The 13969-nt window shown below is 32.9% G+C and overlaps 1 protein-coding gene across 1 annotated transcript in view; it reads left to right on the top strand.

Moving 5' to 3' along the window:
* PTPRQ (protein tyrosine phosphatase receptor type Q) overlaps positions 1–13969 on the top strand; it is a 92586-nt gene that overhangs the window by 48635 nt on the left and 29982 nt on the right. Inside the window, exons 27-31 of the mRNA XM_015812034.1 lie at positions 6094–6215; positions 10348–10534; positions 11366–11610; positions 12054–12120; positions 13646–13804. Coding sequence (XP_015667520.1) covers positions 6094–6215; positions 10348–10534; positions 11366–11610; positions 12054–12120; positions 13646–13804 — 780 coding nt within the window. The remainder of the gene's footprint in view (positions 1–6093; positions 6216–10347; positions 10535–11365; positions 11611–12053; positions 12121–13645; positions 13805–13969) is intronic.

Below are 13969 nucleotides of genomic sequence, written 5' to 3'. Positions count from 1 at the left end.
ATATAATAGAGACACACTGAACATATAAACGGAAGATTTTGGATTAATATTTTCTTCATACACTGATAGCTCTATGAGCTCTGTGAACTAAGGTTTTTAAGGGCTAAACATTTAAAATAATTTTTAATTATTTTAATTTAAATAATTTGATTAATTAAGATTTAAACTTTTAAAATAAATGTACCATTTCTAATGGTGCAAACAATATATAACAAAACATATTGGTGGTTGCACTTTTTAGAAAAAAATTTTTACTAGTATAATTGAACAGTTGCTTGTTAATTATCAGAAAACACCACTAAATTTAATAACTTTTCAAACTATAAAACTTTAAAGGAGGGTAAAATATTTTCTAGTTCTCCCTACAAAGAACATCAATGTTAGCTTAAGCTCAACAACCTTGTTTTTTGTCTTTTTGAAGTCAAGCATCAAGTCACATTTCCTCCAATAACTTATTGTTATTAACAGTTTTGTTTGAACATTTTGTGTGAAACACAGTGACATGAAATAATTAGGGTATTGAAGTGTGTTCATATCTCTAGATTACGGTATAAAAAGGAAGTAAAGGTAAATGTCTTTCAACCCCTCGTTGAGTTGCTCATAAGGAAAAATAATTGAATAGAAGGGGAACTCATCAAATTTACATATGACACTAAGCTGGCAGGAATAGCCAACACCCCAGAAGACAAACTCAGGATCCAAAAAGATCTTGATAGACTTGAACAATGGGCCCTATCCAACAATATGAAATTTAATGTGGGGGGAAAAGCAAGATTTTACATCTAGGCAGGAAAAACCAAAGGTACAAGTACAGATTAGATGAAACCTAGCTCAAAAACAGTAACTGTGAGAGGAACTTTGAAATCCTAGTGGACGATCACTTAAACATGAGCCAGCAGTGTGTGGCAGCAGCCAAAAAAGCTAATACAATCCTTGGTTGTATGAGGGCAATTTGGAAATAAACTTCTGTTTGAGCACGTGCGAGAAATAGGCAGGGATAGCAATGCCCGTCCTATGGTGCCATGCGCAGTAGTTCAGTAGGCAGTGAGGACTGGAAGGAGAAGGTTGTGTTCCAGTTGACTTGTCTGCTAGATCAATTGAAAATGAACCCTGCCATAGAAAATCCCACCAAATGTGAAGATGCCAAAGGAGTACTGCTAGTGAAGTTCATGGAATGTGGTTCGACCATCAATTCAGAAGTCTACTGTGAAACGTTATGAAAATTCAGACGGGCCATCTATAACAAGCATCGGGGCATACTGATTTCTGGTGTGGTATTAGTTCACAATAGTGCTCACCCACACCACTAGACACACCCAAGAACTTTTGAAGCAGTTCCATTGGGATGTTTTTGATCACCACCTCCCATACCCCAGATTTGGCACCGAGCGACTTCTAAGGAATTTCAAACCTTGTAAGGCATTATGAAAGATGCCTCAATTTGAATGGTGATTATGTCAAAAAGTAATGTAATGCTGTAGTTTTCTAATGTATATAATAAAAGTTCTGTATGTGCAAGTGTCTGTCATTGATAATCAAATGGAGGTTTATTTCCAAATTGCCCTTGTATAAACAAAGGGATAGAATCAAAATCACGTGAAGTATTAGTATGACTTTATAAATCCTTAGTAAGACCACACTTGGAATACTGCATCCAGTTTTGGTCACCACATTACAAAAAAAGATGTTGAGACTTTGGAAAAAGTGCAAAGAAGAGCAACTAAGATGATTAAGGGCCTGGGAATAAAAACATGGGAAGAACAGTTGCAGGAATTCGGGTATGGCTAGTCTAGAGAAAAGAAAAGAAGGACTAGAGGTAACATAAAGCAGTATTCCAGTATTTGGGGGACTGCCACAAAGAAGAAAGGGTCAACTTATTTTCTAAAGCACCAGAAGGCAAGGCAAGAAACAATGGATGGAAACTACTCAAGGAGAGAAGCAACCTTGAATTAAGGAGAAGCTTCCTAACAGTGAGGACAATTAACCAGAAGAATAGATTGCCTTCAGAAGTTGTGGGTGCTTCTTAACTTGAGGTTTTTAAGAAGAGACTTAGCCACTTGTCTCAAATTGTACAGGATCTCCTACTTGAGCAGGGGGTTGGACTAGACAACCTCTAAGGTCCCTTCCAGTTCTATTCTGATTGAACTGAATTGAGTTGAATAAGTATTTCACCAACTCCTGTGAGGGACTCTAGCATGTAAATCTAACAAACAAATAAGAGAAAGGTATTATTGACATACACAAACACTAGAATATTTTCTCTTTACAAGCTCACACTAACTTTGTGAATATAAGATATTTTAAAGAATAATTGGTGGGCATTCTTTAATTGGCCAAATTATACTTTGAATTCATTGCATAATAATGCAATAAATCACCAAGGAAATTTGCATACTCATGTCTTTGAGTTTATTATATTTTCTTCAACATGTTTGCATATTGATAATTATAAGAATAACAACCTTAATGTTTTGTATATTCATGCTATTTCTGCTTCCATAATTTAGATAGAATACTCTGTCTTCTGTTTTACAAATTGTTCTCTTAGGAACTGTCTTTCTGTCTCATAAAATAGGTCAATGGGACTATTATTGCACTGATGATAAATTATATAACTCTGCTTTACAATGAGATATTTTCTACAGTAACTAACTGAATTAAACTATATGCTTCTATCATAATAAAAGAATTATAGACAATTTTTATATAGTGAAAATGCTATATACCAAAATTTCCTCTTTTTGATACATATGTAGGATGTAAAAGGTCTATCCTTTTTCTTATCATAGAATTTCTATGCTTCTTGGACATTTGGCTAAGATCAGTGTAGCATTCTCTTTTCCAGATGGATATTGAAAGTACTATGACCTAGAGACATAGAGTAAAAAAATAGAGATTCAGTAAGAAAATAATTTCCTGATCTGCAGTTTCAATAGGTGTAAAATTTTTGTTTTACTGTATTTTGGATCACTGAGCTCTATCCAGTCCTTGAAAAGTTAATAATAACAGAAACAATGGCATCCTTTCACAATTTCCATTGAGCCTATACTGAACTTAATTTTGGATGGTCTTTTTTCCTGCTTGTCAACATAAAAATCAGTAGTTTAATGGAATGTAATGAATTCATCAGGAAAGATGAATTCAATTTGCTGTTCCTGTTTTCATACCAATTTTATGTGGGCTTCTAAATCTGCACATTGTGTCTAGGCATGTAGAAGTTGGTTCCTTTTTATGGGAATGTCAGAGTGCTGTTTCTAGCTATTTCTACTGATAAGTAAATTTAAAGGGCATAATCAATTTGGTATATTTCCTCATTTTATATAATCAATATAAAATAGTAGCATTGTAATGATAATGACCTGCAAAACATAACAACAAAGAATTGCAACAGAGTGGCATGGCCCAGATACCAATCTGGTTCCTACTGTATTTGCTCTTTCCTCATCATGTGGTTATATATCAAAATTGTCTTCCAGAATATTGAAAGACAGTGCAAGAAGACTTCAGTGGAAGTTTGCTCTAAGAAAAAAAATCTCTTGCTCAACTGACTCTTTTATTAACCATCAGATTTCCAAGGAATCTGGAGAGAGCAATGTGTGTTTTTTCTGTACCCCTAATTCTTTATTGGATGTGCAATAATGAAAGAGAAATTAGCATTTCCTTGTGTTGCAATTGTTTCAAAAAATATTCAGACCAGAGGACGTTTACTAAAACAATAAATTTAAATATACTTGTTTAAATATGCTTATCTTATCTAAGAATTCCATATTGTAAAATATCAGGTAGAAGTTTGATAGTTAAAAGAATACTTCCTAAACTACTTTTTAAAGCTACATTGCTAGTACAGGGCCTGCTAAAACAAATAGAGCTTGAATCAAAAGATTCTTTTGAGTATCAGAAGATCAGTCTGTAAAATGATAAGCTATCCAAATGTACCATCCAGCTAACAAACTTAACTGCTGCCTTTGCATCAGGACACAGATGGATGGGAAAAAATGACCCTGACCTCCATAAGACCTACATTCCTGTGGAAGCATAGAAGCATGATAATCAGGAAATGATGGGTATTAGTTACAGAAAATGCATTATTGTGAAAACCAGGAGAAAAGTGCTCATGAGAGGAAGTGATTGGATTATATGGGAATGAGTGAATAAGAGTGGGCCATTCCTACTGAGTAAATTGCTGTGATTTATAAGAGAAAGGCTGTGGTGATATCTTATCCATTTCTGGCTAGACTTGTTTCACAAACAGTCTTAAATCAATATGTGACAGTTACCATTGGCACAAAGTTTGTTTATGTAAGATGTTTGTTATAAAGGTTCTAGACTGAAGCTAATAGATTTCCAATTTCCAGTCATATTTTAGGTTATATAAATTTATCTGAAGTGTAATTCTTCTTTTGGGTGAAAATTCTTCAACTATGACAAAAGCCAATAAAGAGATATATTGGTACCTTGGACAAAGAATTTGAAAGGCATTGACATCCTGATCCTAAATACATTTATATGGAAGTGTCTAGATGTTCACCCTTTTGAGTTTTTTGCAGCTGTGGTTTTCAGTCAGGATATGTTGTTTCCCAGACATATTGCCACTGGGTGAGGTGGTCACACATACAGTTAGTTGACTGTCACTTTCAGAATTATCCAATTCTTTGATACTTGCAATCCCTCAATAAAAGGTTGATTCAGTGCAAGGCATAATTCTGTACAGAGGCCAGCTCAGCCTGTGTCAGCATGGCTAACAGCAGAACTAAATAAAAAGGCTGTCACAGCTTAAATGTTCATGTGAACAATCTCTAGTTTCATTGATATCAGAGGAATTTGCTTTCAAATAAATGCTTGGGGCAGAAGCTGCATTGCAGAAAGGAATTTACTGTCTGTAGAATAAGTATTAAATTCAGACATAGGAACTATATCTTTGACTGGAGAGTTTTACATAATCATGTATATTAAGCATCCGTCTATTTTTGAAAATCCATTAAATGTAAGGTTTAATTTGCCTCAATTAAATCAACTATTATTTCATTTCCCTCCCTTTCCTACCCCAAGGAGTAGTACAATTGTCCAAACTTTCATTTTAGTATCATCATTATAAAAAACATGCAAGTCTCTTCCAGGACCTGTTTAACATAATCAGTGCTTCACTGAGAAGAGCTTCAACACTCCTTGCCTGCAGACCTTGTCGTCCGCATTTCTCAAAAGGAGATTTTGTAAGTTCCCTGTTGAACAACACCTCTATCCTTGTAGTATTTGTCAAGTGGAGGACATTATCCATTATGTCCTCCACTGTCCTATTTACAATGAGATCAGGGCCAAATTATTAATGGCAGATGAACTGAGGGGATCCAATATTGAAAAATTGAACTATCTTCTTCCAGATGTTTTTCCAACAGTCAATAAACAAGTTGCTACCTTTGTCTGCTCTCATTTAAACTTAGGAAGAAGTGCTTTATTTCTTAGCTGTAGTTTTGACTCTATTCTCTATAACCTTTTTATATATAATACTTCTATTATTATATTTTATATTTTTATTGTTTTGTTGTTTTATTGTTATTCATATTTTATGGCATTTCATGTTATGACCTGTGGTTACAACAATAAACTTATAAACAAACTTAAAGGCAATAATCCAATAAGGAAAAAGAGTGCACAATGTGTTGTTTTTGAACGGAATTAGAGTTAGATAGTGGCGGCCCCAAAGTTGCCAAGTGAATTTCCATAGCTGAGGGTAGCCTTCTTGGTGCTAATGTAAAATTTAATCATATACCCTCCCTCCCACAGTATTGATCACTGGAAGATAAATAATAGTGTTTTCTTCCAAACAGGTGTTCTTGCCATATGAGAACTTGCACAGTAAACTTTGGTAAAAGCAATGATCAGTAAAGAAAGCATTACTGTATTGGAAGGAAAATTGTATTTTACACTGCAAATAAGTATTTTCATGTCCTGTTATAATCTATTCTTTTAGGCACTTGGTGTTTAATTGTATTAATTAATGTTGTTGCATAATAATAAAGACTTCATTGGTCAGAATGAGAATTTTTGATGTAAATCTTTCTGATGTAATCTTTTGATGTACTTTTTCCCCTGTAGCTCCAGATGCTCCTCCAGCGAATGTAACTGCAGTAGCTACATCTCCTTACAGTATTAACATTAGTTGGAGTGAGCCTACCATAATTACTGGACCAACATTCTATCTCATTGATATTTCCTCAGTAAGTCATTTCAAGTCTTCTGTTTTTTGACTGTCATTATTCATACAGATTGATATGATTGATGCATATTTTCTAAGAGACAAATTCAGAAACAGAAGTTTACTTAGGAATCAGCTATTAAATAATATTTTATTGAATGTTAGTATACAATATGAGCATGCAACCTGACATCACATGTTTCCCTGCAGCTTCTGAATATTTTTTGAAATCTTCCGTATTCCCCTGACAACACAGCAAAAAATCAATAGTGGTGTGTCTTGACATTTGGGAATAAATAAAAAATATGTAGAATCTCAGCAACTAGAACCATTAGTTTCCCCAAAAATGTTAAAGGCAGCCTTTGGCCAGTCTTCTGAATTCAAGATATTGTTCACTATAGCAAAGAAGGTGCTGCTGATATGCTAACAATAATAACAGTCTAATCAGCTGTACCAGAATTGGGCAACCTTTTATCTTTTTAAAACTATTTTCTCTGTTTGGAAGGTTCCTAGTAGGCAAGGTTAAAGCAAATAGTGGATTGGGCCAGAATATAAAGTTAGTGGTCACACCATTTTGTTTCTAATAGCATTATTCTTATCCTTTCTAATTCATCTCTCTCCCAAAATGCAAGGAAGGGATGTAATGCAGGCAGTCTTCATTTAGTGCACACAATTGGGTCTGGCAATCGGTCATAAATCAAAGTGGTCACTAGGTGAAACCATAACTGTCCTTACTTCAGCTTTCCTTTGGTTTACAAACTTGTAAAAGTTATAAATGTGAGGATTGCTTGCTAAACTACCAGTGATTAGGTTACTTTTTTGTTATTATCATGTACAATAGCTAAACAAAGACTACTTGTCAATTATATGAAAAGTCTAAACAGATTCCATAGATTGCATAATAGCCTTGAAATCAAATCAAGGACCACACAGAAACAGCATTCCTAAAATCTCAGATAATATCACAATTCTAAGACATCCCTAAATATAATCACAGATAGTCCTTGACTTATGACCATTCATTTAAAAACAGTTCAAAATTACAATGGGCTCAGAAAAAATGACTTATAATCTGTACTTCCATTTGCAACTATTGCACCACACCCATCGTTATGTGATCGCAATTAGAGTGCTTGAAAACCAGCTCACATTTATGACCAATTGCAGTGTCTTGTGATTGATTTCCAGCAAAAAAAAATCCCATTGAAATTTTGGGGAAGCTGTATCATTTGCTTAATTACCACTGTTAAATTGTTGTAAATCAGGTAAAACTCAACTTATGCAAGCAATGATTTATGATGGTATGAGTAATGCCAGTCTCATTTGTAGTCATAAGTGAAGGATTACCTGTACTTATATTATCAACTTACTTCAGAAGACTAATTATTTTCTTTGAGGAAGTTTCCAATTTTTAGCACTTGTTAAGCTTCTGGGGTCAGTGCTCTAAGCACTATTTGTACAGCTTGACACAAGTATTACTTGACACAAGTATTATATGAAAAATTAGATCAAGATTATATAATCAATTAATGTTATTTACTGTATACACTTCTACTTTTTTTTTTAAAAAAGCAGAATATTAAGAAGGATTGATTTCTTTTTAATGGAATATGCTATGGCATGTATCAATCTTTGTAAGGCAAAGATATTTGATGGTTTCCGCTACTGTAATATTATTCTGAATTTTTATCTTTGGTCATAATAATTGGTTAACTTTTAAAATCAATGTTTGTTTAACAATCTACAGGTATTGAGCCAAAATTTATGTTGCTAAATGCAAAACTTGTCAAGTGAGTTTCCCCCCATTTTATGACCTTTCTTGCCACATTTGTTAAGTGAATCACTTAACAAATTAAGTTAAGTTAAATTAGTAACATGGTTGTTAAGTGAATCTGGCTTCCCCATTGATTTTGCTTCTCAGAAGATTGTAAAAAGGGGATCACATGACCCTGGGACACTGCAACTGTCATAAATATGAACTATTTGTCAAGCATCTGAATGTAAATCACTTAACCATGGGGATGCTGCAACGGTCATAAGCCACTTTTTTCAGTGCTATTGTAACTTTGAATGGTCACTAAATGAACTGTTGTAAGACAAGAACTACCTGTACTGAATGAAATCCAATGTATTATAAATAATCTTTCATTCGCGTAATAGGACTGTCTTCTCCTCTCCTCTCCCTTCAGGCCTTTACATACACTGAAACCTTGAGCAAAATCCTCTAGCAATTATTTTTGTTTAAATTATTTTTAGTTTTAACTGTTTCAGTTATTTATTGTCCCTTCCTTCCTTCCTTCCTTCCTTCCTTCCTTCCTTCCTTCCTTCCTTCCTTCCTTCCTTCCTTCCTTCCTTCCTTCCTTCTTTCTTTCTTTCTTTCTTTCTTTCTTGTTTAAGGATCAAGTATTTCTTGTTTTTCAGTGTTGACCAAACCTACATCATTTTTATTGCATTTTCAGCTCCCTTTAACACATATGATTTGCTTCAACTCTTTTGAGGCTTGCCTCTGGCCACCCAATGTGGTTCTTTACTAAACAAGGATTTAAAGCCCCGTCTTCTGAATGCTTTTTATTCACTGCATCATAGTGCCCCCAGTATTATTTTTAAGCTGAACATGCCCATGTTTGTGTGCACTGTGCATATACACATACATACTAGAAAAAAGTTAATGATAATGAAATGGTCCTAGCTGGGTTTCCGTGGGAAATGAGCTACCACTTTCAACAGGTCTGTGAACCAGGCAGAAACAGAGCACACAGCTTAGCATTGTGGAAATGGAAGAAGTCTTATTATGTTCCTATATTGTTATAAGGAACAGTGATATATGAAAAAATACTTTGTCCCTTGATAGTCATCCCATGAAATCACTGTCTGTTTAGTACATCAGAATCTTTATTTAAGGTTAACTCTCAGTGGGGACACTAAAGCACATCTGTCAAACAAAATATGTGCTTAAACTATCTTAGTCACTTAGCAGCTGCATCTTCCATAGATATGACCCTCTGGGACTGCTACTGTAGACATTCATTTTCTTTTTCATAATATAAAAGAAAATTGGAATATGACAAACATGTAAAAATGTTTTGGTGTTCATCTCTATAAAACGTTGTTATGTTCTACATCTGGGACTTTTTTCTACTTCCATCATTGATTTATCCACTTGAAATGGAGATCCTGTGAGGAAACTTCTGAAACAGAATCCCACCTTATAAAAATAATCATTCTCTGCTGAGTTTTTGACTTACTGCATATACAATCAGATTTCAATATTAAGATAAGCAAGACATCTAGTTCAGATGTCCAAAAACCAGGCTTTCTCAATATGTTTTAGTTTTAAATATACCACAAATCTCAGATGCCGCATTGCAAACCTATTATTTGAACAAAGATCCTTTATGGATGCCATAAGTTTATCTGACTACATTTTATCATTTAGTCTTTAAACTATTATATTTCATCTACTTATACTTTAAGAATCAGTCCTGCAGTTTGTTATGATAACTGATAAAAATCAATTTTTTAAACTAACTAATTCTATCTTTGAACATTATATACATCACATATAAATAGAATATCTCCAGATGTGTTTAAATATTCAGTTGAGGGCTGATTATCTATAGGGTTGTGGTCCTTTAGAAGCAATCAAGTATAGCAATTAGGTATAGTCTGTACTTATTTTATTTACTATTTAATGGAACAATAATTAAATAGAGTATTATGTGATTTTGGGCCCCTAGACTGCTAAATGTAAAAATTGAGAGAGCAAAAAGCATGATGAATCTCCAATTTTGTGCACTGCAAAATATTCTCACAGAAAAATATCTGGAAAATTATGCCAATGATTTCTGGATTAAAGGTCTCCCAAAGATTCCCTACTACAGTATATAGCCATATACAAGATCTAAAGAAAATTTATTGCATTAGTACTGGGATAAAAAAGCATGGCAAAGTCATTATGCATGCTATGTCTGTTTGTGTTATTCCTTAAATTTACCCACCCCAAACATGCTCTGTGCTTTTTTTTTTCTTGCACAGGTAGATGACCATCCATCCAGTCCTGTTAACTCAGTTTTCCATTGATGATATATCATCCAAGGTTTCTTATTAGTAATCTAATGAACACTATCTTTTTATCTTGCCCCTGCTTGGTACAGGTGGATACAGATTACTATCAAGCTTCATTTGTCAAAGCAAATTATGAGGATAAAACTCAAAGTATTTCAGGATTGAGAGCATTTACAAGGTATTCCATAGTAGTCACTGCTTTTGTAGAAGATGTTCAGACTGCACATACTGAAGGCAAGTCTAGTACTTCGGTTATTGTTTCCACTTTTGAAGCAGGTAAGTCACTAATTCCATTTGTTCATTTTATTAGCTATCTGAATATATAAACATTACAAAGTAAATTACAACCAAAATTGTAAAAAAAAATTTAAAAGCATCAATAATTTTTAAACACTTCTCTAAAACAACAAACTATCCCATAAACAACTATCATATCACATATAGAAAGAAATCTATATAAAACCCCCTCACTGCCATTAAAACTTTCAGCTTATCTGTTTTTCTTTATAAAAGAAAGGTGAACCATGTAAATTTTATCTGATTTACCTGGAACTTAATATCACTGGGGAGTTTAATTTATCAGTTATTATCTTCAACTTTAAGCCTTGGTCAATCTGTTGAATATAAAAAAAACAACCAATATTTTTCCCAAATGTAATACAGTACAGGCAAATTCACTATAGATTTTGCTTCTTAAGGTCTTTTGAAAAATCTATGCCCATAATTCTTTTTTAATTAAGAAGTTAAGATACTATTTAGATTGCTTTTTCAAAGAAATCTACATAGGCTACAAGAAAGAAAGAAAGAAATCAAAGAAAAAACAAAATGTGTAAGAAAAGAAAAAAAGTTAAGAAAAGTAGAAAAGAAAGAAAAAAAGTATAAATGACTTCTGATGCTTCACAGTATTTATGAACATTATTTAAATCTCTCTAAATTTATATCATGACTCTCTTCTTTCTATAATCTATCCTGTTGAATTACCAAAACCATGTCACAAGTTCATTTTTTAAATTATTTTTATGAAAAAAGTCCATGAGATCTAATCTTTTAGACTCTAGATGCCTAGTAATAGTTTTAATTGTTTCATCAGCTATTTTTTTTTTTCAGTGCCCAGGGACCCACTTAACAATGTAACTTTTCAGAAGATACCAGATGAAGTAACAAAATTTCAGGTGATGTTTTTACCACCCTCTGAACTCAATGGGAATATTCAAATATATCAAGCTATGGTATATAAAGACGATGACACAGACATCTTTCAGATTTATAATTTAAGTATTATAGACAGAACAAACAAGTCAATCACTGCCATGATAGAGGGATTAAAAGGTGGACACACATATAATATCAGTGTAAGTTGAACTCTTTTTTCCACAATCAATAATAAGTTTAAATTAAATATAAAACAAACTGAGTAGGATTTATTTATTTATTGTTTATTTAAATTTATATATTTAAATTTTCTGGCTGCTCAGTTCCAATGGACCCTTTTTGCTCAGAGATTTATAAAATGAATGAATGCAATTGGAGTTCCTGTTTTAATTTTATTTCAATTATCTTGAAGTTAGCAAAATATATAATGAAAAATGAATAGCAAAAAAATCACTGTTCCATACATAGAAATAAAACCCACTGACTTCAATGAAGTTATTAGTATGTTCAGAATAAAATCTTATTTTCCCATGTACTTTTTATTTTATATATGCATCCCTATAGATATACATAGTGAAATATAATTAATTGATGCATTAATTAATGTTAGACTAAACATGTTAAAGACTTTTTATTTGTTTAGGTATATGCAATCAATAGTGCTGGTGCAGGACCAAAGATTCAACTTAAAATAACAACAGATATTAAAGGTAAACTATAAATCTTTTATAGTTTTATAGTAAAGCCAATGACTGCAGAAATATAACATCAGCTTGCTTTCAATTGGGTTTTTATACACTGGTTACTGGAATTTAATAAGCATACATCTTGTTTCATTCTCTGTCTGATCATAACCAATCATACTATTTTGATGTATTATAATGCAAGTAATCAAAATAAAGTTTGATCTTGCACAAGTGCCATAATACTGAATTGAGTAATTTATTAAAGTATACAAAGACTGAAATCCTGAACAAGTTTATTAAAACACATGTTCCATTAACACAGTGGAAGTTGAATTCAAATAATAATATGGATTAAAATAACTTGAAACACTATGGGTAGCCCTATAGTGCTGTGAATGAGATTCATATTTTCCAGTTCCTTGTGAAACATATCTTAGTTTTATTTGCACAATCTCTACCATAGAAATATAATTCAATGATATTACCATAGTAATACAGTATATGCAACAAAGATGATTAGGGGACTGGAGGGTAAAACATATAAAGAACGGTTGCTGGAATTGGGTATATCTAGTTTAATGAAGAAAAGGACTAGGGGTGACATGATAGCAGTGTTCCAATATCTCAGGGGTTGCTACAAAGAAGAGGGAGTCAATTATTCTCCAAAGCACCTGAAGGCAGGACAAGAAGCAATGGAGGGAAACTAATCAAAGAGAGAAACAACCTAGAACTAAGGAGAAATTTCCTGGCAGTTAGAACAATTAATCAGTGGAACAACCTGCCTCCAGAAGTTGTGAATGCTCCAACACTGGAAGTTTTTAAGAAGAAACTGGACAGCCATTTGTCTGAAATGGTATAGGGTTTCCTGCCTGAGCAGGGAGTTGGACTAGAAGACCTCCAAGGTCCCTTCCAACATCATCATCATCATCATCATTATTATTATTATTATTATTATTATTATTATTATTGTTGTTGTTGTTGTTGTTGTTGTTGTTGTCATTATTATTATTGTTATTATTGTTATTATTATTATTAGTAGTATTTCAATAATAATTTCAGTTATGCAAATATAAATAAGTACAATTCCCTGTCTTAAAAAAGAAATGCCTAGAAGTGCAAAACAGATAGCTACTGATTTACAATTTGTGAATTATCTCTGTTGATAGGATCATAAAATGGCTATGATTCAATTCAATAGTACTTATTTATTTGTTTGTTTATTGAATTTATTTGCCACCTACCTTGCTGTATCGCTACCCTAGGCAGTTTACAACAATAAAAATGGAGAAATGAAAAGAACTGTAAACATAGCATTAGTAAAGTAGTGGAACAATCAAATAAACAATGAAAAAGAAAACAATGAGAATATAGCATTGTGAGAATACAATATTGGAGGGTGTGAAGCGGGAAGTGTGGCAGAAAGATGGAGTTTGCTATAAATCTAGAAACTTCCTCTATTTATCAGAATAGTAGCTTTAAAAAAAATTGTTGTGATTTTGTTGTAAGATTTAACTGGAAAGCATTGTAGCATTTATTCGTCTCAAAACAGAACCACCAAGACCTAGTAAGAAGCCAGTGCCAGTTTATGATACTAGTGGAACATTACTTGTCACAGCCACTACAATTACTATTCATATGCCAGTTTGCTACTATAATGATGATCATGGGCCTATTAAGAAATTACAAATTCTTGTTGCAGAAGCAGGAGGTATGGTTTTTTTTTCTTAAAAGGAATTTATGAATCTTCTTGCTATTTCTATCTTTTCTTAACCTCTGTTTGTCTTACTTGCTCATGGAGATTTGTGCATTTTGGAGTTCTTCATGAAGTATATTTGGATTATAAATTAAAATGAATGGCAAAAAGAATGTGATT

The sequence above is a fragment of the Protobothrops mucrosquamatus genome, unplaced genomic scaffold, assembly GCF_001527695.2.
Source record: "Protobothrops mucrosquamatus isolate PMUCROS unplaced genomic scaffold, P.Mucros_1.0 scaffold63, whole genome shotgun sequence".
Taxonomy (NCBI): domain Eukaryota; kingdom Metazoa; phylum Chordata; class Lepidosauria; order Squamata; family Viperidae; genus Protobothrops; species Protobothrops mucrosquamatus.
Note: the sequence above shows the minus strand (reverse complement) of the source record. Positions and strands in the feature narration are given on the sequence as shown.